At 36.5% G+C, this 25,998-nt stretch overlaps 1 protein-coding gene across 1 annotated transcript; it reads right to left on the bottom strand.

Annotated features, from left to right (window-relative positions):
• Nucleotides 1–20,720: 20,720 nt before the first annotated feature.
• Nucleotides 20,721–22,572, bottom strand: GK2 (glycerol kinase 2). The gene has a single exon (XM_003414129.3). It carries the CDS (start codon nt 22,570–22,572, stop codon nt 20,911–20,913), a length of 1,662 nt encoding a protein of 553 aa, XP_003414177.1. The 3' UTR covers nt 20,721–20,910.
• Nucleotides 22,573–25,998: the final 3,426 nt, after the last annotated feature.

Raw genomic sequence — 25,998 nt, 5'->3', positions numbered from 1 at the left:
AAAGAAAGAAAAAAAACAAACAGCTTAAAATATGTCTTTTGCATGGCAGAGCAGGACTCCTAGTACTAAATATCCATTCGGTAATACGTTATCCTGCAACATTAAACTTCATTCATTCATTCACCCATCCTGCACATTCACCAAAAATTTATTACCCACTAGTCTGTACCAGGTACTGTGGTATATATAGGTTCAAACAGATAATTAAACACTATGGGCAAAGGTCATGTTCCAGAAATTAAAGAAAGAGCATGTGTCTGGAACACAGAGACTGAGGGAGGTCTAGGTGAGAGATGAGGAGGGACCAGAGTACATTGTGCCTTAAAAGCCATGTTAATATTTTTGGTATTTATCTTAAGAAAAGGAGAAATTGTATTTAAAAATCCCATCAATCTGGCTCTAAGCTGCAGGGTAGTATGCAGAGGGCCTGGAAGGGTGAGAGGACAACAGTTATGATGCTATTAAAGTAAATACCCAGTGATAAACAGCAGTACCTGGAATGAGGATACTGGTAGTAGAACTGGAGAAATGTGAATGAATTCAAGGTATATATAGGATTTAAGATTGGCAGGACTTCGTGATAACATGAATTGATCTAGAGGTATGGTAAGTCTTATGTTAGTCTTTAAATTGAGAAAGAATAACAGAAGTCTTACCAAGGTGTGGTGAGGGAGAGAGAGGTGTCAAAGAGGACTCTAGTTTTCTAGATTCTAGGACTGGCTGGTGACACCATTCACTGAGATAGAAAACTCTGCAAGAGGATCATGTTTTGGAAGAAAACTATTGCGTTTGTTCTAGTATCTTTATTGGCCTTCTTCCTTCCCAAAGTTTGTGATACTTTATTAATTCTGTCAATTTTTTTTTACTAAATTGTCACCTTACTATAAAAGTAATACATTCCACTGTTTAAGAAAAAAAAGGAAAGGGATAAAACTACATAAAAAATACACTAAAATATTACCTTTTCTATCAATTTTAATAAAATAATCAGTAACACAAATATTGGCTACGCTGGTATATGAGTATTTTACTCTCCTTGAGATTTAAGTCTTTACCATAATACATTTGTTTTCAGTCTAACTTTCTCAAAAGAGTCTAAAGTGTAAATCCAGGATAAATTTAAGATGTAGGTGCTAAATGCTGGCTCTAGATAACCCTAAAATTGGCTAATACTCGTTACATTAGAATTTTCTAGGCAAACAAAGCAAAGGTAAGAGTATTTTGTGTTATTCTCAGAGTTTATCTATTTATTCAAATTATTGTCCACACCACACGTGAACGTACCTGGCATTCTGAGAGTTTGTTGTAATTTCCTCAGGGGAGTAATGTCACAGTGGGGCACACAAAGATTTTTTTCATAGTTTATTTATTGGCAGAGTTTACACTTTTGAATTTTAAATTGCAGAAAAGAGCCCTCCTAATGTTCAATAGCTCCAGCTTTATCACGTAATACTGACTTTTCCCAAATAGGATGCTTTTATACTCACTGGTAATTTAATATAATCACAAAGTATTCCACTAAGGAAATATGTTTTATCTTGAATTGAGGAAATTTAGACAAAAATAAATACAGACAAAAAACCCCAATAAACCATATAACCAGCTTTATTCTGTTCTACGTTTGGTCAAACTTTGAGTAATTTCATTGACTCTTTAGCTTTACACTGAGAAAGGCTAACATAAGACTTATTTGGTGATAGGTACAATTTTTAAAAACAAAACAGTGGAACAGTGAATAAAAGTTGGTGCCTTAGAATTCTAGTCTGAGATTTTTTACTATGCCTCATGCTTGATTTAAAAAACTGCCAACTTTCCTACAGGCATAAGGTTCTAGAACGTAATAAAAGGCAGAGTGGATTGAGTGAGCTAAGCAGCGTGTAAGATCCGCTGTTAATATGTTCAACAATATTAATATTATTTTCTTAATTTTTAAGTAAAACAGTGCATTTTTGGAACCATTTTAGAATTCTGGATATTATTTCTGTTGAGGAAAGAATTTTAAAACTGCAAGTATGGCTAGGAAAATAATCATTTTTTAGTTATCCATCATGTTTTATTTATTTACTTATTTAATTGAATACCTATTCTCTGGCAAACATTGCTAGATTGCAACAAAAAAGAAAAAAGAAGAAGAAACAAGACAGGTCCTACCTTAAAAAAGTTTATGGCCTAGCTGAAAATAAACACATAACTAAGATGTATTTTGGTAATTACTCCTAAAGAAGTATACAAAATTTTATGGGAACCTGGAGCAGGTAGCACACAATTTAGCCTGGGGAGGAGGTTATATTAGTCAAAATTCTTTTCAGTTGGATGTGATAAAATTCCAAGATCAATGGCTAACCTGGATTTTTTTGCTGACATAATTGAGCAATTGCCTAAATCTACTCGGGATGGGCTTCTCCTATGGAGTACTAGAAATTAGAGAGAGGTAGGAATAATTACCTTCATTTTAGTAAGTACATGGGAAGTTTGGGCTTCTTACCTCAGTTTGTTTCCTGCCCTGTGGAGAGGCAGTATCAGAGTTCAAAAACAGGAAACGCAATGGCGAAGACCCAAAAGTCCATTCAACTCGACATCCAAGAGTCCATGATTGAATGCAGGCTGCACGGATTACTTGCGTCAAGAGATTTATCATAGCGGGAAGTCCCTTAAGGCAGCATTTCTCAACCCTGACAGGCAGGTTAGAATCGCTTTCATAATTAAGAAAAAAAAAAAATCCTTACCAATTAAGTCCTGGGGATAGGGCTTTGGGCATTGATGTTTTTTTAAATGTTCTTCAGATGAGGAGAGGAAAAGAAACCTTGTGGTCGTTCTATTCCCATTGGAGCAGAGGCTGCTTGCTTATAGAGGAAGGAGCATAGGCAAGACTGTACAAAGAACAGCGAGCAAAGCAAATGGCATTCTTATGAATAGAACACCCATCATTTCTTTTGCTCTAAGGCAGTGCCTCAGTGTAAAAGCTGGGACAGTCCACAATGACCAGAGGCTAAGAGCTTGGGGACATGGATTTTCCTAAGACATTTCCAAGAAATAACATTTGTTATTGTATTGTATTTGGTTTTGTTCCTACCCTGATGTATTCCAGAGGAAATAACTATCAGTTTTTTAAAAATCTAGTGGTTTTTTTTTTTTAAATCTAGTGTTTTTTATTTTTGTCGTTGTTGCAAATATACACAGCAGAACATACACCAATTCAACAACTTCTACATGTACAATTCAGTGACATGAATGACATTCTTCGAGTTCTTTGAGTTTTCTGAGTTGTTGCTCCCCCACTAACCTATCACTGCCCCCCTAAGTTTCTTGTCTAGTCTTTTGAGTTGCTGTTGTCAATTTGCTCTCATATAGGTAGATCTTAAAAGAGCACAGTGCTCAAAGCAGACATTCTTTACTAGTTAAGCTAAAATGTTGTTTGGTTTTAAGAAGACTTCAGGGGATATTTTTGGTTTAAGGTTTAAAGATTATCTCGGGGCAGTAATTTCAGGGGTTCATTCAGCCTCAATGGCCTATCACTTTTTCACATTTGTTTGTCTATTCCACAAAACTGAATTCTTCAAAGGCAGAGTATCTTATTCATCTTTGTTTTTCTACTGTCTAGCTGGTACGATACCTATAGCATACTGAACACTCAAAAAATAACAATTGGATTAATGAATCTAGTGATATAGTAACACAATCTCAAGTCTCCTGTTCCATAGATATTTGTATTTATTGGAAAACCTATAGAATTTGCTATTTGTAAAAATGCAAGTACTTATCCAAAAATGTATTTACTATTATAAATATTTCTGCTTTAAGAGGTAGCAACTCAGCAGCCAGTTATAATTCAAGATTGATCCAGAAGATCTCCAGGAATGAAAACGATGAAATTCTTGTCCCTTTTCATCCATTAAAAATATTTCTATATAATAACCATCTACCCAAAAACCTATTGCCTTGAAGTCGGTTTCGTTTATAGGGCCGCTATGACCAACCCTCTAGTTCAACAACTTTTTTTATTGTAATTTTTTAAATTAGCACTGTAATTAAAACCTAGAAAAGAATAAACAAGAATTGCACATTTCATATAATTTATATAATCTGTTAAATCTTACATATTTATATCAAGTAAAAGATAAGAGATATAAACTGTTTAAAGCATGTATGAAAAATAATCTCTGAAATACAAGCACATTAGGAAAAGTCAAGTTTAAAATGCTACATTCATTGCACATTTGACTAGTTCTGTATTTTGTCACCCAGTATTTATCTTTAAGGTAGTCTTTTAATAGCAGGTCTAATATAAATGCATTTTGTTTCTCCTGAGTATTCCACACTATACCTACTAATAAAAGTTCTGGATCCAGGCGTGGGTAATTCTTTTGAGGACACTTTTTTTTTAAGGCAATAGCTTGTAATGCAGTTCAATTGTCCAAAGAGTTCTTGGCTCTGTAGCATTGACAGTAACAGAAATGTGTTTGGACATTCCAAACTCAGTCAGATATGACTAGGAAGACAATGAAAGGAACAGATGGATATCTTTTCAGAGCAACAATTTCAGAGCCACACTTGGGGTCTTGCCCATTTTTTCAGGGGACATGAGAAAAGGAACAGACAAGGATCAGGGAGAAGGGCTTAAAGCTCTCTGTGATGAAAAATCTCTCATCAGGCTCCTAAAGATTCTGGAAAACTAAAATATATATTATTTCAGATTTAATAGCAAAGAATACTGAAATTGGAACTATTGCTTTATGGATAATATGCCATATTTAAAGGCATACTTTACACAGTATATTTCAGCACCTAAAAAGCAAGTTCCTTATTATTGGGATATGTTTTCCTAGAAAAGAAGACAGGGATAATTGAACTAGTATAGCAAACCTTATGTTCTAGGATTTCTTTTGAGACATTTTAAAGAGTATTCTGCCGTGGATCATTTAATATTTCTTGTTCTTTGTGCTCTGATTATTCACAATCTAGTCATATTTTATACCAATTCAATTAAACCACTGCATTAATATAGTATAGAGGTGGTAAAACAATTTCATTTGGATTACAGATTACTGGCTTCAGAAGTTTTCAGGGCAGTAAACATTATCATGTTTCTTGGGCATTATCTTTTTTGGGTTTTTTTTGTATTTTTGCAAAAAATTTTATTAATGACTTATTAAAGTTCGATAACTTTTTGTCACCTCCCCCAGCAGCTCTTCATTGTCCACATGACTAATGTGTTACAGAGCTCCTCATCTACTTGTGGTGCGATGGAATAAACCTGACTTCAGATCAACGGACCTGCATTTAAATCCCGTACTTACAGTACCTCACTGGTTTGACCTTACCCATGTTCTGTACCTCTCCGCATCTCACTTATAAAACAGGTCTATTATCATCCGTCTCATAAGATTGTTGTGACAACTATAACTCATGTAATCATATACATACAACATGTAAACAAATGATAAAAAACCCAAACCAAAAAAAAAAGAAAAAAAATTTTTTTTCTTTTTTTTTTAAAGCTGCTATTATTAAATGTGTACCTCAAGGCACAAAAGCTTAGTGATTATCCAAGTCCCCATAGCCAACAAATGATGAGAAAAAAAACTGAAAATTAAATATTCTTTTCCTACTTTCTTTTTTTTTTTTCCATTTTTTTTCTTTTTAAAAAATTTCATATTTTATTTTTTTTATTGTGCTTTCAGTGAAAATTTACAAATCAGGTCAGCCTCTCATACAAAAATTTATATACAGCTTGCTATATACTCCTAGTTGCTCTTCCCCTAATGAGACAGCACACCCGTCCTCTCCACCCTGTATCCCCTGTGTCCACCCAGCCAGCTCCTGTCCCCCTCTGCCTTCTTGTCTCACCTCCAGACAGGAGCTGTCCACATACTCTCATGTGTCTACTTGAGCCAAGAAACTCCCTCCTCACCAGTATCATTTTCTGTCTTATAGTCCAGTCCAATCCCTGTCTGAAGAGTTGGCTTTGGGAATGGTTCCAGTCTTGGGCTAACAGAAGGTCTGGGGACCATGATCTCTGGGGTCCTTCTAGTCTCAGTCAGACCATTAAGTCTGGTCTTTTTATGAGAATATGAGGCCTGCTTCCTACGTTCTCCTGCTCCATCAGGGATTTTCTGTTGTGGGGAATTATTAAATAGCCTGTTGTTGCTGTTGTTGATGTCGTTGTTTGTTACCATTAGGTGCTCCTGAGTCGGTTCTGACTCGTAGCAACCCTACGTTCCACAGAATGAAACACAGCCCGGTCCTGCACCATCCTTATAATCATTGGTATGCTTGAGCCCATTGTTGCAGCATCAGACAATGTCCTGCCGCTATTCATAAGGTTTTCACTGGCTAATTCTTTTCAGAAGTAGACTGCTGGGTCCTTCTTCCTAGTCTGTCTTAGTCTGGAAGCTCAGCTGAAACCTGTCTTCCATGGGTGCCCCTGCTGGTATCTGAATACCAGTGGCATAGCTTCCAGCATCGCAGCAACATGCAAGCCCCCACAGTAAGACAAACTGACAGACACTAAAGGGAAATATCCTCTTGAAAGCAAAATGTCCTGAACCTTGTGATTTGAGGAATAAGGACTTTGTATAAAGACAGGAGGTGTATATGGATTTAAACCAAAACTCATCACTATCGAGTCAATTCCGACTCACAGCAACCTTATAGGACAGAGTAGAACTACTCCATAGAGTTTCCAAGGAGTGGCTAGTAGATTTGAACTGCTGACCTTTTGGTTGGCAGCTGAGCTCTTAACCAGTGCACCACCAGGGCTCCATATGTGGATTTGAAGAGGCGGTAATAATCTATTTAGAAGTTGTCAGCATAATGGTTATTTGTAGTTCTTTGTTACATAAGAGGTGTGATCTATGATGTGGTACTAGAAGTCACTTATGTCACCCCTGTGTGGCTGATAACCACAGAAAGGTAAAGCTTTTTTTTTTTTTTTTTTTACTGTGTTTCCACGGCCTAGAAATAAGTAGATTATATTAACTTCTCTTTCCACTCTTTTCAGTTATACTTTCCACATGTTCTGATCACAAAAGGGTAAACAGAACTATCATCAAGGTTGTCAATTAATGGCTTAGTTTATAAGTCTGTGCTTACAATACACATAATTAAACTTATAGTGGCGTACGACTGTAATTTTCTTTAGGAACTCCTCTGAGATTTTTTTTTTTTTTAGAAACCAGAGACTCACCCAGCTTTTATTCTTTCTTTATATTCTGTTTGGAGTAGTAATAACATCAATAATAATAGTAAACTCTTACAAGGAGCTTACCAAGTTCTAGGAACTAATCTAAGCATTTTATATTCATTAACGTATTTACTCTCACAGTAATCCTGTGAGGGTACTATATCAACATATCATCATCATAATTGTCTTCATTTTAGAGTTGAAATTGAAGCCCAGATAGGTTAAGTAACTTATCAAATGTCACACAGTAAATGGCAGAGCCCAGATCTGAAGCCAGCAGTCTAGTTCCAGAGTTTATGCTTTTACTGTTATTGTTCTCTCTCAGTAATAGAAGCCAGCACAGAGGCACAGATGTGGGGTTTTCTTCATGTAACACACTTCAGTATAAACCTTCCAAGAAGCCCTATTGCCTACAGCAAAAAAGACCAATGTTCTGAACCTGGCATTCAAGGATCTTCAAAATCTGGCTCCAACTTCTATTTCCCATTTCTCTTCAACAGTATCTGCTTTGTTTAAACTGATAAGGTTATAAATTCTAGAACTTGCCTCCAATGTTATTACTTATATCATTTCCCACAATTAAGTTTATTTTCATCTCTCCATCTGTAGGCATTGGTATCCTGTCTTTCTTAACAATCTGGTTCGCAACCACTGCCATTATAAAACTTTTCATTTTAATTCTAGATAAAGTGTCTTTTCTCTCCTGTATCATTTAATACAAAACAACCTTCTCATTTATACATTAATTAGCTGATTAATTAATTATATACTCGCTATATAATACTTTTCAAATACTGCCTTACATCATGGTCATTTATGTTTGACTTACTACCTGTATTACCATTGTAAAGTCTTGGAAGGCAGGTACCATGTAGTTTCCATTTTTATATTCACCGTGGTGACTAGTGTGGGAGGAACCTAATTAACATTATGGATTGATTCACTGAGTTATTTGACCAAAATAAGGCTGGGAATTTTATTTTTATGAGAGACTATTACTATTGCTATGAAACTTCTGTGATGATCAGTGTGTTACTAAGGACTAGAGAAGGAAACTCACATAGAATTGATTATACTAAATTAGGCATCAAACTAAAACAGAAAAAGACAAAACACAAATTGTGATTTTGACTAAAAGATAGCTATATATTTTTTTCATCCGATACACGTGGTAGGCATTAGGGATTGGATACAAGGACTGTTTTTGTTAAAATAAAGAAATTTGATTAATTAATCATTCTGAGTCTTCTGTGATTTAGAGTTATTAAAATAACCTAGTCAGGTTAAGCAAAAAGAATTGATGAAAATAACACAGAGAAGTAGTAATATTAAAAACTGAAACCACTTGTAACGTAAAAGATTTTTGAGAAATAATAATGCAATAATTGATTTCCAAAACAGGTATATTAATGATCAGATTTCTAAGACCTTTAAATTTCTCCAAGAATCCCACTTGTTCATCCCTAAATAATGAAGATAGAATCTATTTTTTTTTTTAAGATAAATGAATGATAATTTCTCATTAACCCTGTGAAAAAGAAAGTACCAAGAACTAAGTCTTGTTTTATGTTTCTAATTTTGGCTGCATAGAAAATGTACATAGATTCTCTTTAACTTGACATTTTCAAAGAAGAGCTAGTTATACGGCAGATAAAAAGATCACAGAATTCTAAGTCAGGGACCTGAGTTCCAGTGGAAGATGATCAGGCATTTAGATATTTTATTAGAAGACCAGAAGAATAGGTTGAAGGTAGGCTAGAAGGGATGTTAAATACCATGCTAATTAGTTTATCTAGGAAATGGTAAAGTTAGCACAAACTTTAAAGCAGTATGGTAAAATGATCAGATTTCTGTTTTCAAAAGAGGACTGTGGCAGGGTCCTCCCTGAGCCAACAGGGCAGTGCCCACACAACCCTGTTGTTCACTGCCACCCCAACATGTATCTGGAGGGCTCAGAAACCACCATGTAGAGTGCAAGGCAGAGGGCATCGAGTTCAAGTTAGACTCAGGCTCTAGTTGGAATCCTGTCAGTCAACACACCAGCTAGGAGGATGACTCTCCTCCATCAAAGCTGCTCTAAGACCACTAAAACATCCCAGAAACAGAGAGGATTGAAATGTTGGGATTAGATTCTGGAGATGCCAAATGGAAAATATAGTTGAAAGCTAGCCCTGGGTAGCTGATGCGCAAACCCTGAGGATCTTGGCTCCCTGAAAGCTCTGTTTGTTGTCTTGACCATCCAGATACTCAAGTGTGAAGAATTTGGGAGAAACATCAAAAGAACAGACAGAGTCTACAAGCTCTCTCTACTGATAAGCAGCAACTGGAGGAAGAAGATGCTTAAGAACAACCAAAAAGGCTTTGAGAAGAGGAGGGAATGGAGATGGGGTCTTCCTTTCCCTTTTGTGCCTCCTAGTGACCAACAAGGCTCTGACAAGGGATAAAGGAGGCCAGGAGGAATGGGGTGAGGGGAGCTTCCCAAGCTGGACCTGGGGCATTTAAAGAAAACCAATAAGTTATGTTAAAATCAGAGAGAGAGAGACTAAAGAAAGTGAAAGAGAGGAAGGGGAAGGGAGGGAGAACCATGGCAGTCGTGTAGAAAAACTGGGTACAGGATAATAAGTAAGGTTACTGTAGTTAAGTATCAGGCAAAGGCAATGAGGATGGCCTGAACTAAAAGAGTGCGCATGTGGGGAAAGAAGCAGAAGAGACATTTTAAATTAAGTTCTCCTAAGTCACTTCTTTCCCCAGGACTTAAAATAGTTTTGAATGGTGCATGTGGGGGTGGGGGTGGGGGATTCTATTTAATTAACATTGCATTTCTAAATGTCTCTAAATGAAATCATAGAAAAAAAACAAGCACCATTTTTATTCTTAAAATCAAAATCTTGCAAAGAAAAGTTGGCATAATGGTATGAAAGAAAGTTCCCTTGGATTCTAATCCTGGCATTCTCAGCTATGAGAGCTTGGGCTGTTACTTCTTCTGAGTTCATTTTCTAAATATTTAAAATAAAGGCGTTGACATATATGATCTAGCTGAAGTACTTGGATGATGTAAGTGGTTAACATGTTCACAGCTAACAAAAAGTTTGGAGGTTTGAGTCCACCCAGAGGCACCTTGGAAGAAAGACCTGGTGAACTACTTCCAAAAAATCAGCCATTGAAAACTCTATGGAGCACAGTTCTACTCTGACATCCATGAGTTACTATGAGTCAAAATGAACTTGATGGCAACTGTTGACGTTTCTAGCTAAAATTCATTAAGCATGTGTTTCAAACTTAAAGTTTTATCCATCTAAGTCTTAGATTATCTTCTTATAATAGTCTCTGACATCTGGAACAAAAATTAAATGCCTCCAATTCTCCAGTGACATTGTCAATTACGTGACAAAATGAAACACCATAATATACAATAGAAATATTTTGTAAAAGAATTATAAGTCTTTTGTCCATGTGCCTCTTATTTGTAGGCATTTCATGATTCTCATAATACACATCAGAGCTGGTGTGAGAAGGTAGAACTGTAGTGAACTGATAGAAACAAATGAGAAAGAAACATGCATACAGACAGGCAAAATATTGGACAGTGATAGAGCTGAAGGGTAGAGGCTGTGAGAGAATGAATGAAAGACAGACAAATGATGGTCCAAGCACTTATCAAGGCAAACATTTGGTACATAAAAAATTTGTTTTTGATACAATTGTAATGAATGTCATTCTTCTCTACAGAACAAAAAGCCAGTTCTTTAGCACATCGCTGCTTGGTGCCCAGTGGGCAGCAAGTGCCCAATTGCCAATGCCACTTTTTAGCACATGTTCATCTGCGGGATATTAAACAGATTGCTGTCCTTTTGATGTTTGTGAATACGGGTAGTAAATACCATATGATCTAACTCAATGAATTTGTTTCAGGAAAAAGAAGAAAAGACAAAGAGAAGGAAGAAGAAGAGACAAAGGAGGAGGAAGAGGAAGAGTGGGGAAGAAGAAATTTGCATGTCTCCCTAAAATGAAGGCATGAACTAGGTAAGTCTGAAATTATATCAGTCATATGAGGGTAAGTGACAAACACTGAACCTAGATAAGAATGGTACATCTACAAGTTCACCACCAAATTTTTGGCGTATTTTGTGGCTAAGAAGATGGTTCCCAAAGGAGTCTGTAAACATTATTTTGGGGGGAATAAAAAAAATCATTGAAAAATAGAGAATAATTTCATTGTAATTTAGAACCATCCAGAGTATGTCTGGCTTAGTTGGTCATGAAAATTGTACATGAGTATGTGTGTGTATACCACATTATTCATTGGCCATGCCATAACTCTAAGTCTTGTAAGAAGTCCCACTAATAAACAGGTATTACTACGTTTACTTTCATCCTGTAAAAAAGTCATAGTAGAATCTTTTGGGATAGACAAAGTTCAAGTAAAGTGCTACCAGTTGGTTGAAACTTAAAGAACATTGGAATCTAAAAGGTTGGATTTTTATGATATCTAGTAAGAGATTTAGATTTTTCACTTACTACTTTGCATTCGATGGTATTGGACTAGATGGTCTCTAAAGCTCTTTCCAACTCCAGACTTTTCTGACACTATTAAAGTATTTCTTGGAGTTTTTGTGATAACATTGTTTTTAGAGAACACTAAATTCTATGAGATTAATTATACTCCCCCAAAATTATATTCCCTGGGCGACTCATCTTCAAATTCTAAAGGTATACATATTTTGGATTAGGAAAAGGATTTTCTTGTTTTTTTCTTCAATGTTCTCTATCGTGAAACTAAACTAACTGTAGATGTTGTTGTTGACTGCTGTCAGGTTGGCCCCAATGGAAGGAAGCACCATCTAGTCTTAGGTCATTCCCATTATTGGTTGCTGGTTGGACTTTTGTGATCTATAGGGTTTGCACTGGCTGATTTTCAGAAGTAGATCACTAGGCCTTTCTTCCTAGTCTGTCTCAATGTGGAAGCTCTACTGAAAGCTGTTCTGCATCGTAGCAACATGCAAGCCCCCACCGGCAGATGGGTGGTGGCTGCACATGAGATGCATTGGACGGGAATCAAGCCCTGGTCTCCTGCATGTGAGGTGTGAATTCTACCACTGAACCTCCAAACCAATGTTTTATGGCTGATTTGAAATAGATTTCGGAAGGAGTGATCAATTGGTTGATTCAGTGAATACACTTGAGGGCTGACAGATTTATCTTACAACCAGAGAGAGAAAAAGAGAGGGACCTTAATCAAATGCCTCCTGCTCCAGGATGTCCACTCGTCCACTGCTCTGGTCATATTGCTGAGGCCGTATAGATAGGGAAACAAACAAACAAACAAAACCAAACCCATTGCCGTCGAGTAAATTCCGACTCACAGTGACCCCATAGGACAGTGTAGAACTGCGCCACGGGGTTTCCAAGGCTGTAAACCTTTATGGAAGCAGACTGCCACACTTTTCCGCTGTGGGCATCTGGTAGGTTCAAATGTCTGACTTTCAGTTGGCAGCCGAGCACTTTAACCACTGCACCACCAGGAAACAGTGAGGTGCAACTAGCAGGTTGCCTACTTCAGTTCTCAGAAAAAGTGAGGCAATTCAGAGTTATGCTTGTCTGCAGTCACTAGAACATTTTTGTCCTGGTTTTTTTTTTTTTTTTTCTCCCAGGTCTCTTTCAAAGCTACTGGCATAAACATCTAGTGTCTCCTTCCTATTTATGGGTTTGTAAATGTTTTCCAAACTTGGATTTCCTGTCAGAGTTAAAAAACATATGCTGATAACTGAATATAAGATTTGTGGGTTGTTTACAATGAAATGAATTTCAGAGAAACCCACTGCCTTCGAGTCAATTCTGACTCATAGTGACCTGCCTACCTTTCAGTTGGCAGCTGAGAGCTTTAACCACTGCACCACCAGGGCTCCTCAAATTTCATTGAGGAGTAGTTTAAGATAAGATGATGAACATAGTATTACCGTCTTCTACTTTTTTTTTTTCCCACCAAAGGCCAAGTTCTTCTTTTCTTTTTCTAAAATCAATCTTTTTTGAAAGCTGATTTGATAATGAACTGTAGCGTATGCTAAACGCACAGAGGACCAGGATCACGTGCAATTTCTCCAAGGCTCAAATAAATCAGGCTGTAAAGGTTGTTGATGGAAACCCTGGGAGATATTTAAATATTAAGTTTATTCACTTTGTTTTGATTGAAACAATCAGAATAGACAATACAGCTGTCATTTCAATGGACAGCTAGAGTAGGTGACTGAGTGAGATGATATTTTATTTACTCTAGATTTTGCTAGAAGATTACTCTAGGGGATCTTATTAGTTCACATGATTAAAAACAAAAGACACCAAAGCAAATTTCCATATCTAACAGTCATAGAAGAGCTGCATAATGTTCCACCTAAATGGGGGATTGTTTAATGCAACATTTAGGCTCCTGCGCTGGGAACAAGGGTTTACTGTGAATGAAACAATAGCTTTCCTGGGGGATTATGGGTATTAATATCGAAATGATAACATAAGAGCCTGAAATCAGGCACCAAGAGATAATAATTCAGGACTCTGTGTCAGCTGAGGAGGGGGAGATGTTTACCTCTCTAAGTCCAATGTATTTGTTTGGCCTTCCTAGAGCTAAGCTAGAAATAATTTACCCGGTTAGTGCTGCTTCTATGTGAATACCACTTAGGGTGTCTTCAATTAAATTAATAGTACATCTTGCCCTGAAATTAATTTCATCAGTTAATGTTTCTCTTTGTATACCTCTAACATTCCTTTCCCTTCCTGGCCTTCTTTGTTCTCTCATTCTCTTTGTCTCTTCCTCCCTCCACCCCACACCAGCCACCACTTTTTTTAATTCACAAAATGGATCCCTGGAAAATAGTATCAGAACTAGATGTTTTTTATTTTTTTGGTTAGTGTTCCAGCTCAGACTAAAACTCACACACATGCCTGACATTAAAGGATGACTTGCTGTTTCATGACATGCGTGCAGTGAGATCCCATCATTATAATTTACCATGTAGTTCTGCTTAGTGGCAGTATAGAGAAATTATTAATTAGCTAATTTCATAATAGAATATACAGAAGCTCTTTATAGCTTTGGGGCAAAGTACTGTAATTTACCAATATCGTATTAGCCAAATTATGAAAATGAGACTTATAAAGGCAAAGATATAAAAAAGTGGAAAGCTGGTCATCACAGGAGTGTGTATGGAAGACATGAGAATGAGAAGCTGTTTCAGGGCTTTTAGCTTGGTTTTCTTAGGATATCTTTGTTTGTGACTCTATATAAAGTCATTTGCAATGTGTCCCAGGCTGAGAATTATGACCAGATAAATGAAATGGGAAATTAATTTGTTTTAAATGAGACTAGACATTATCATGTGTTTCTCCAGCCTAATCACACAAACGACTTCATATAAAGCCCATAGACCTGCTAGAGATAGCAACTGGCACACCCCGTCCTAGCAGACTGTAAATTCAGTGAGGATACTCCAGCATGCATAATAGAAAAGAGGAAAGATTGACCTACTTGAGCAAACTTTTGTTATATCCCTTCAGAATTTGACGATAACGTTTCTCTCTATTGTTAACAAGTTTTATTGAAGTATAATTGACATACAATAAACTCTACATATTTAAAGCATTCAATTTGGTTGATTTTGATGTATGTATTCACCCCTTGAAACTATCCCCGCAATTAATGTACGATAAATATATTCATTACTCCCCAAATTTTCTTTGTGCCCTTTTGAGTCCTCCCTCCTGGTCCTCCCTGCCTGCTCCTCATCCTCCTCCCACTTCCAGTTCCCAGGCAACCACTGATCTGCTTTCTGTCACTATACAATAGTTTACATTTTCTAGAATTTTATATGAATGGAATTTTATACACTATGCATATATGCTTTTTTTTTTGGTCTGGTTTATTTTACCCAGATTAATAATTTTGAAATTCATCTGTGTTGTAGTGTGTATCAGTATTTCATTTCTTTTTAATGCCGAATAGTATTTCATTGTAAGGATATACCACTGTTTGTTTATTCATTCATCCATTGATGGATATTTGAGTTGTGTCCATTTTTTGGCTATAACAAACAAAGCACAATGAATACGTACAAGTCATATACAGACTTAAGTTCCCATTCTTTTGGGGTAAATACTAAGATAACATGATAGATGTAAGCTTAATTTTTTAAAGAAACTGTCAAACTGTTTTCCAAAATGATGGTTCCAGTTTACATTACCACCGGCAGTGTATGAGAGATACAGTTCTTCCACATTCTCACCAATACTTTATATGGTCAGTCTTTTAATTTTAACCATTCTAATCAGTGTGAAGTTATATTTAATACATATATATATATTTTTTTTTAGTTAATATGGTGGAATACACTGATTTTTCTAATTACACTGATTTGTTATAGCAACTTGGCATTCTGGGATAAACTTAGTCATGATGCTTATCCTTTTTATATATCATTAATTTTTCTAAATTTTTGTTTAGAATTTTTGCATCTATGCTTATGAAGGATATTGGCCTGCAATTGTTTTTCTTGTAATGTCTCTGGGGTTGGTATCAGGGTAATGCTGTAATCCTGGTCTCATAGAATAAGTTTGGAAGCATTCTTTCCTTTTCAGTTTTCTAGAAGATTTTGTGTAGAATGGGTATTATTTCTCCCTTACATGTTTGGTAGAAGCTATCTGGGCTTAGCGTTTTCTTTGTGAAAAGATTTTATCTACACACCCAATTTCTTTGATATAGGACTATTCAGATTACCTATTTTTTCTTGAGTAAGTTTTGGTAGTTTGTGTTTTCTAAAGAATTTGTCCATTTTATCTAAGCTGTCAAATTTCTTTTGGCATGGTGGTTAAGTGCTACGCCTGCTAACCAAAAGGTCGGCAGTTCAAATTCACCAGGCGCTCCTTGGAAACTCTATGGGACAGTTCTACTCTGTCCTGTACAGTGGCTTTGAGTTGGAAATGACTTGATGGCAATGGGTTTTGGTTTATTTGGTCAAATTTCTTGGAATAGTGTTTTCATAATATTCTATTACTATCCTTTTAAACAGGGCCCTGGTTAACCGCTGGCTGCTAAGAGAGAGGTCGCAGTTCATCTCACCAGCTGCTCTGTGGGATAAAAGACCTGGTAATTTGTAAAGATTACCACCCTGGAAATTGTGTGGGGGCAATTCTACTCTTTCCTATAGGGTTGCCATGAGTTGGAATTGACTCTACAGCAACAGGTTTGGCTTTTTGATAATCTTTTTAAAATCTTTGGAATCTGTAAAGATGTCACTCTCATTCCTAATACTGATAAATTGTGTCTTCTCTCTTTTTTTTTCCTGATCTGTATTGCTAAAGGTTTATCAATTTTATTGTTACTTTAATAGAACTAACTTTAATTTGCATAAATTTTGCTATTGTTTTTCTGTCTTCTATATTATTTATTACTGCTCCCATCCTTACTTTCTTCTGCTTACTTTAGGTTTAACTTATTCTTCTAACTCAAGTTTCTTAAGGTGGAAGATGACGTCACTGATTTGGGACCTTTTCTCTCTTCTAATATAGGTCTTTAGTGCTATACATTTCTTCCCAAATACTGCCTTAGCAATAAGTCATAAATTTCCATATGTTCTGTTTTCCTTTTCATTCCATTCAAAATAATTTTTTAAATAATTTTTATTGTGCTTTAAGTGCAAATTTACAAATCAAGTCAGTCTCTCACAAAAAAACTCATATACACCTTGCTAAAAACACTCCCAATTACTCTCCCCCTAATGAGACAGCCTACTGTCTCCCTCTGCTCTCTCTTTTTGTGTCCATTTCACTAACTTCTAACCCCCTCCACCCTCTCATCTCCCCTCCAGGCAGGAGATGCCAACATAGTCTCAAGCGTCCACCTGATCCAAGAAGCTCACTCCTCACCAGCATCCCTCTCCAACCCATTGTCCATTCCAATCCATGTCTGAAGAGTTGGCTTTGGGAATGGTTCCTGTCCTGGGCCAACAGAAGGTCTGGGGGCCATGACCACCAGGGTCCTTCTAGTCTCAGTCAGACCATTAAGTCTGGTCTTATGAGAATTTGCAGTCTGCATCCCACTGCTCTCCTGCTCCCTCAGGGGTTCTCTGTTGTGTTCCCTGTCAGGGCAGTCATCGGTTGTAGCCATCTTTTTTTTCCTTTTTAACTGGTATATTTTTTAAAAGTTTTTAATTAAGTTTCCAAATATTTGGGGATTTTTCAAATTGATTCATAATTTCATTGTGGTTAGATTAGAGAACATCTTTTGTATGACTTGAATCCTGGTGACATAGTGGTTAAGTGCTGCGGCTGCTAACCAAAAGGTCAGCAGTTCAAATCTGCCAGCCCCTTCTTGGAAACTCTGTGGGGCAGTTCTACTATGCCCTATAGGGTTGCTATGAGTTGGAATCGACTCGATGGCAGTGGGTTTTGGAATCCTTTTAAATTTAATGAAGCTTGGTTTATGGCCTGAATATGGTCTATCTTGGTAAATGTTTCATGTGCACTTAAAAGAATGTATTCTTCTATTATTGAGGGCATATTCTATAAAAGTCAATTAGGTCGAGTTGTTTGATATTGTTCAAATTTTCTATATCTGACTAAATTTTCATCTACTTACCCTATCAAATGTAGAAGAAGTCATGTTGAAATCTCTGACTATAGATTTGTCTACTTTTTCTTTCATTTCTATCAGACTTTGCTTTGTTATTAGGTGCATAAATGTTTAGGATTGTTATGTTTCCTTGATGAATTGACCCCTTTATCATTACAAAATGACCTTTGTCATTGACAATATTCTTTGCCTTGAAATTAACGTTCTGATATTAATATAACTGCTCCATCTTTCTTTTTATTAATGTCAGCATACTGTATCTTTTTCCATTCTTTTAATTTTATTATTTATTTTTGTAATATGTTTCTCAAAGGTAGTAAGTATTTGAATCTTGCTTTTTTATCTCATCTGATAATACCTGCTTTTTAATTGGGGCATTTAAATCATTTAATTTAATCTTAATGATATGGTTAAATTTAAATAAATTATTTTGTGATTGTTTTCTAAGTTCCCATCTGTTCTTTGTTCCTTTTTTCCATCTCTTTTCTGCCTTCTTTTGATTATTTTTAATAATTCTTATCTGCTTCATCATAATTATTTTTGTTATTTTAGAAGCTGTTTTAGGGTTTATAATACGCATCTTCAATTTATCCGTCTACCTTCAAGTGATGTTATACCATTTCCCACATAGTATATGAACCTTACAGTATTACACTTCCATTTCTCCTCTTCCAACCTTTTTGCTATTGTCATAGCTTTCTTTTACATATGCTTAAATCTCATACTACATTGTTATTATTTTTGAATAGTCAATTACTTTTCTTTTTTTTGTTTGAAAACAATGTTGACTGCAGTATTCTACAGGTTTTCTCTCTTTTTTCCCAGCATATATACAGTTACGGTAATGTAAAAGGTGAGGTATAAGAGACATAGTTGAAGTCATAATAGAGTACATTTTTTATATCAAAATTAAAGATGCTTAAATTTTTCTTAAACTGCCTCTTTAAGAAAAAGTTCCTACTGGTAAAGAATATGTATATTCATTGCCCCAAAATGTAAACAGCTGCTTATCCTAAAATATTTCTATATGTAGTGATCTACTCAAGACCATCTCTGTTATAAGCTACTGACTACATTGTGCTCTTAATTTATGAGTAGACTACTCTGTATGAAGTATAAAGGCATGTATGTTATACCCAAAAAACCAAGTCCATTGCCACTGAGTTGATTCCAACTCTGAAGGACAGAGTAGAACTGTGCCATAGGGTTTTCAAGGCTGTAAATCTTTATGGAAACAGACTGGTACATCTTTCTCCCGTGGAGTAGCTGGTGGGTTTGAACCCCTGGCCCTTCAGTTAGCAGCCAGGTATTTAACCAGTGTGCCACCAGGACTTCTTGTATGCTATGTACATGAAGCCAAAATATGTATACAGTCATGCATTGCTTAATATCCACCATACGTTCCGTGAAATAGAATGTTATGTGATTCAGGTATTGCATAAATGCTGTATTATATACTTAACAAAGCTGTATGGTATACCTTTTGTTTCACTTCCAAATCAACACTTCTCCTTTGCCTCTTGCTGCTGCTATCACTAGCACTGGTTTTGCTGCATTTGGGAGCTGTGATGCACTTCACGGTAATATTTTCAAAAGAAAATTAAACAGATAACGCTACAATACTTAAGAGATGCACAATACACGAGATTGGATGCTGTTGCCTACAAGTTGAAGCACACGCTGTTATAAACTTTTTATTTGTATGTAGGGAAAGTTCACATTAAAATAATGATAGAAAGTACAGTACAGTACATACATAAGCCAGTAACAGGTGTTTATTATGACTATCAAGACATATATGTTATAGGTTATATATGTACTGTGCCATTATATGCCTGGCAGTGCAATCACTTTATTTACAAAAGTCATGAGATACACACGTTGTGTGTAGGAATCTGTTGTGTTTGCTACATCTGGTTACATCTACTACATCCTGTTCTCCGATTGGGATTTCTGAACTCTGTTAAAATCTCATGGGACTATGGATGTATATGCAGTTGGACATTGCCCAAATGGATGTTATGTGGCACAATTGTATACACAAAAATGGAGAGATGGAAAGATGAAAAAAGGAAAATATGTCCTTCCCTAATAGACCTACACAGCATTTAGTGTAATTGATGAGACCATGTATAATGTCTGAAGACATTTCAATTTTGGCAGACACTTATCAGGAAAATAGCTAAGCTATGAGAGTATAATAAACACCTAACTTTTCACTGTAATAATGTAGTAAATGTTAACATTAAGCAGTTGGTGAATATGTTGCAGTCTTCTTAATATGTGGAAAAAAGGACTTTTGAGAGTTATTAAAAAGAGTTCTTCATTTTAGCAGGCTAGTAATAAATAATAATAAAAAAGAGGCTATTACTAACCTGCTAAAATGAAATTTTTAAAATAAACATCAAAAGTCCTTTTTTCTACATATTAAGACTATCATATATTCATTGACTGCTTAATGTTAACACTTACTAAATTATAACAATGAAAACTTAGTACTCTCATAGCTTAGATATTTTCCTGAAAAGTATCTGCCAAAATTGAAATTCTTCAGACCTTTTGGAAACTCTGGTGGTGTAGTGGTTAAGAGTTCACCTGCTAATCAAAAGTCTGGCAGTTTGAATTCATCAGGCGCTCCTTGGAAACCCCACTGGGGCAGCTCTACTCTGTCATATAAGGTTGCTATGAGTTGGATTCGACTCAACAGCAATGGAAATAACTTCTTAATCAAGTGTGTGTGTAGCACAAAAACAAATCCTGGTCCTTAAGTTATGTGTGATGAAAGATTCCATGTATAGAATCTGAATTCTTTCTACATTTTAGAAGGAATAGGGCAGGATGTTATGGCAATGGCAGAGGTCAGGCCCAAGGTGATGGCCAACTTTAACTGTTGAGGTTAAAAAACACACTGTATGTTTTTATAGCATTTTCTGCTGTTTTCTTTATTTCAAATTACAGATCTACTTAGAGGGTTCTTATGGGTCATGCGGCAAGTGGTTTATAGGCAAAATCATAGGCTATGATAGTGTCATCACATGAAGACACAGAATTGCTGGTTTCTCTCCTTATGCTAAAAAGCTTGTATCCTGGGAATCCATGAGTTGGTATTTTATGGGATACCTGAGATGTATCTTGCTCCAATTAACATTATCATGCTACTCACTATAAAAATGCCCAAGGGCAGACTAGAGAAGATACTAGGGTCACGACTTTCAGGAGTCTGAGTTGTAACCCAACCCATTGATTTCATCACAGCTCTCTTCCATGTAGCATAACGAGTTTCACTTTCTGTGGCCTTGATTTGTGGTTCGAACCGTTCCATCACAATGGCTGACAAACCGTCAGGTTCTAGACTCCAAACGCCCACTCCTTCTGCAGCTCCTGCTGCCATGGCAGCTCCCAGTGCAGTTGTTTCAGCAATACGGGGCTTTACTACTGGAATATGTAGAATGTCTGCTTGCAGTTGCATCAGAACTTTGTTGTTAGTCATTCTTCCATCTACCTGCAAATGACTGAATGAAATTCCAGAGTCATGAATCATGGCATCCAAAATCTCTCGGGTTTGGAAACAAATAGCTTCTAATGCAGCAAAAGCAATATGACATTTATTGGTGAACTGAGTAAGACCACAGATGATCCCTCTGGCACTGGGCTCCCAATAAGGTGCATATAACCCTGAAAACGCTGGAATGAAGTAACAGCCATAAGAAGTACCTGCTTCTTTAGCAAGTATTTCGATTTCTTCTGGGGTCTCTAGAATTCCAAGATTGTCTTTCAGCCAGCGAACAGCAGCACCAGCTATAGCAACAGAACCTTCCAATGCATAAATTACTGGCTTGTCTCTGCCTAGTTTGTAAGCCACTGTGGTTAGAAGGCCATGTTCAGAAAACATGCAGTTGCGACCTGTATTACATAATAAGAAACAACCTGTTCCATAAGTGTTTTTGGCTTGTCCTTCCTGAAAGCACATTTGTCCTACTAATGCAGCAGATTGGTCCCCCAAGCATCCAGATATTGGCACACCTTCCAAGGACCCAGTTTTCATTTGGCCATAGATCTCAGAAGAACTCCCGACTTTTGGAAGAATATCCATTGGAATATCAAAAAAGTCACAGAGCTCTTTATCCCATTCCAAAGAATGAATGTTGAAAAGCATAGTCCTACTTGCATTTGTTACATCTGTACAATGGACACCTCCACTAGCTCCTCCTGTTAAACTCCAGATAAGCCATGAATCAATTGTACCAAAAAGAGCTCTACCATCTTCAACAGCCTTTTGAACTTTTCTTACATTGTCAAGCATCCAACGAAGTTTCACTGCACTGAAATAAGTGCTAAGTGGAAGGCCTGTCTTGGACTTGACAAAGTTATTATTTCCTGGTATTTTTTTACTGAGATTCTCAACGGTAGCCTGGGTTCTTAGGTCAAGCCACACCACAGCATTGCAGAGAGGCTCTCCAGTTAACTTGTCCCAGACTATAGTGGTCTCCCTCTGATTGGTGACACCAATAGCTTTTATGTTAGATACATCAATATTAAGCTTATCAAGTTTCTCACACGTTCTCTCTATACACTCATACACGGACTGCAGAATTTCTTTGGGGTCTTGTTCCACCCATCCTTCTTTTGGAAACTCTGGTGTTAATTCAACTTGATAATAAGTAAGTAGTTCCGCTGTTTTTGAATTGAAAACCAGAAAGCGACTGCAGTCAGTGCCTTGGACCACCGCCCCCACTAACGGCCCTTCAACTGCTTTCTTCGGGGCTGCCATGAAACCGATGTGTCCGGCAGTGCTTGGTCGGTTTCCCAGGTGACAGCGCGGTTGGGACGGGGAGGGAAGAGGCCCGCAGCGTCAGGAGCGTGAGCGTGAGCCGCATTCGCAGTGGCGGCGGCGTCTGTGCGAAGCAGCACGAGGCAGCTTTGCCTGGTAGCTGCCGCGCACTTTCTCCCTCAGTCCTTCCGGCCCAGGTCTCATCCCAGCCGCTCAATTATTTAAGAAGACTTAAAAAAAAAAAAACAAAAACAAAACATGTATTTAGCCATGTAGTTACTGTTTCTGGTGCTATTCAGTGCTTTGTGTCTATCCATATTTCTATCTGACATAATTTTCTTTTTGCTTGTTAGGATTTCCTTTAACATTTCTTGTAATGCAGGTCGGCAGGAGATGAATTCTTCCAGCTTTTGAATGTCTGAAAAGTATTTCATCTTAATATTTAAGAGTGTTTACTCTGGTTATAGAATTCTAGTGGACAGTTACTTTTCATTTAAAAAAAAATTTCAGTATTTTAAAGCTGTTGCTCCACTGTCTGGTCACATTGTTTCAGGTGTGAACTTTGCAGTCATTCTTATTTTTTACATGTGTTTCCCCCTGCCCCCCCCCCCTTTCTGGATGCCTTTAAGGTATTTCTCAATTAATGGTTTTGGTTAGTTTTATCACTTACCACTTTGGTGTAGTTTTTTTTTTTTTTTTCTGATTTCATGTGCTTGGGGTTTACTGAGTTATTTAGATTTGGGGGCTTATCGGTTTCATCAAATTCGGATAACTTGCGGTCATTATTTCTTCAAGTATGTTTTATTTCTCTTTTTCTTTCTCTCCCCCTTTGCCTCGTCTCCCTCAGGGACTCCAATTACACATGTATTAGGTTCCCTGAAGTTGTCTCCTAGCTCACAAATGCCCTGTTTATTGTTTTAATTCTCTTTTCTTTCTATGTTCCATTTTGGATAGTTTCTACTGCTGGACCTTAAAGTTCACTAATCTTTTTCTCTTCAATGTCTGATATGCCATTAATTTCATCCAGTGAGTTTCTTATCTCACACATTGTAGCTTTCATCCCTAGAAGTTCAATTTTGGTTTTTAAAATATCTATGAAACTTTTTGAACATATGGAATACAATTAGAATGCCTTTTAATTTTTTTTCTCCTAATTCTAACATCTGTGTCAGTTCTGATTCAGCTTTGGTTGATTTATCTCCTCATTATAAATTTCTCTTCTTCTTTGCACGTCTGATTTGATGCCAGACATTGTAAAATTTACCTGGTTGGGTGCTGGTTATTTTGTATTCCTATAAATCTTGAGTTTTGTTCTGGAATGCAGTTAAGTTACTTGGGAACAGTTTGATTCTTTTGGGTCATTTTTTTTTTTTTGTAGATTTGTTGGATGGGACCAAGGCAGCTCTCAGTCTAGGACTAATTATTCCTCTTTACTGTGATGAGACCCTTCTGTATACTCTACCCAATGGCCCATGAAAAATGAGGCTTTCGAGTCTGGCTGTTGGAAACAGTCAATGGGCATTGTTACCGTAATCTTTTCATGTGGATCTTCCGGTAGCCTCAGGTAATTTCCTCACATGTACGTACTGATCACTATTCAGCTAAATATTGAAGGGGGCATCCTCTGAAGACTTCTGGAATTGTCTCTCTGTGCAGACCTCTCCTTTCTGGTACTATATCCTACACACTCTGGCCACATTGGTCTCTGTAATGCTTAGCTCCATCTCCTCACCACATGGTTTCTACTGCGTACACCTGGGTTCCCCCTCTCTGTTCTGTGCCCTCAAAACTCTCCCACGGCAGTAATCTGGGACAATTATAGTACTCATGCTGCTTATTTCATATCTCTTAGGGATCCCTCTCCATTGCCTGCCATCTAGCTTCTTGCACACTGTAATTTCACATATTTAGTCCACTTTTTTGTTCTTTCAGATGGAACTATAAATGCAATCCTTGTTACTCCATCTTGGCTGGAGTGGAAGTCCATTGAATAAAAACTTAAATTTTCAGATTAACTGTAAATTTGGTGGGTAAAGGTTTATTTACTCACTATTTAAAATGTATTGAATATAATTTCAGTGAATATCAGTTTTCTGCATTAGGCTGTAGATTTGATTTCACTTCTGAGTTAGCTCAAGAATGAAGTCCATTTATACTTTTTATCTTGTATAGAACAAGATAGAAAATAACATTAAAATCAACTGTAATATTATTTTATTATCTTAGCTGGACCATTTTCCATTTAAGTAAATTCTTGAGAGAAAATTATGAACCCAGAGAAGTAAAAGTAACAAACTTAATTTGAATAGTAGAGAATAGAAATCAGGGAATGGCACAAGAATTTTTCTGCCCATATCTTTGTTCAATGTTTAAAATTTTATCAGTGCTTTTTAAGGCAAAAATTTAAAAGCAACAGTTACCAGTGTGCCAATTTACCTTACTGTGGCTGAATCTGCATGGAATAGATTGCTTTTAAAATAATTTTTTTTTCTGTCCAAGTACTTGGCAGTAGGAAACATATGTATAGATTAATCTACACACTAAAAAGATTTGACTTGAAGTTTCTTCTTTATACACCCCACCCCACCCCTGCTAATGTACACAAATGTTTCCAATCACATTAGTTTTTCAGGCTGGAAATACTCTAGGCATTTTGCCTTTAATGTAAGAACATTGCTTATGAAGTCCTCAATTCTGTTTGTAAAGAACTGGTTTACATATTAGTCTCACTGATAATAAATTGTAGCCACTAAACAATCAGGTAATTAATATCTCAATTTAGATTAAAATGAAAAGTTAACCCAGTTGATTTTAGCTTTCTTAGAGTAACCACAACCTATTGACAGATTTAACCAAGGCCAACAATATTTTTTGTTTGTTTTTAAACTAAATAACTTACACTAACTCCTCAATTTTTTTTAATTTCAACAAAATATTCTTGAATCACCAGTCTAAAATACCTTTCCTATATTCTAATTTAAGTACTTCTGAAATAATTGTTGGTGCTACCTTATTTGTGAAGATGTTCAGCTTTACAAGGAAACTGCTATTAAATTTGTACTTTATTCTGTATAAATGTACATACTTGAATGGTGGGCATACTATTCAGAGTAATAAAACAATCATAACATTTTCTTTGCAACTTTTTTTTTTTTTTTTTGCAGAATTATTATTTATTTGCCTTTCAGGCTGCTCTTCTAGAGCGCAGATATTTCTTAATCTAAAACCTTTAAAATGATGTTCACGCTGTAAAGTTTAAGATTTATTCATTCATTCAGCAATTTGACAAATATGTTTTGAGATGTTGCTATATACAGGCGCTATTATAGGCAATAATATAGTGTTGCATAAGACATTCTTCCTGCCCTTATTACAGCCCCTAAGTTAAGAACTTGTTAACTGCTGTTGAGTCAGCTCTGACTCTTG

The sequence above is a fragment of the Loxodonta africana genome, chromosome 5, assembly GCF_030014295.1.
Source record: "Loxodonta africana isolate mLoxAfr1 chromosome 5, mLoxAfr1.hap2, whole genome shotgun sequence".
Taxonomy (NCBI): domain Eukaryota; kingdom Metazoa; phylum Chordata; class Mammalia; order Proboscidea; family Elephantidae; genus Loxodonta; species Loxodonta africana.
The sequence above is the reverse complement of the archived record's forward strand: the minus strand, read 5'-3'. Positions and strand labels throughout refer to the sequence as shown.

What these genes read in the sequence shown, in the direction of transcription:
- GK2 (XM_003414129.3), bottom strand. Translation starts at nt 22,572, where the DNA reads ATGGCAGCCCCGAAGAAAGCAGTTGAAGGGCCGTTAGTGGGGGCGGTG.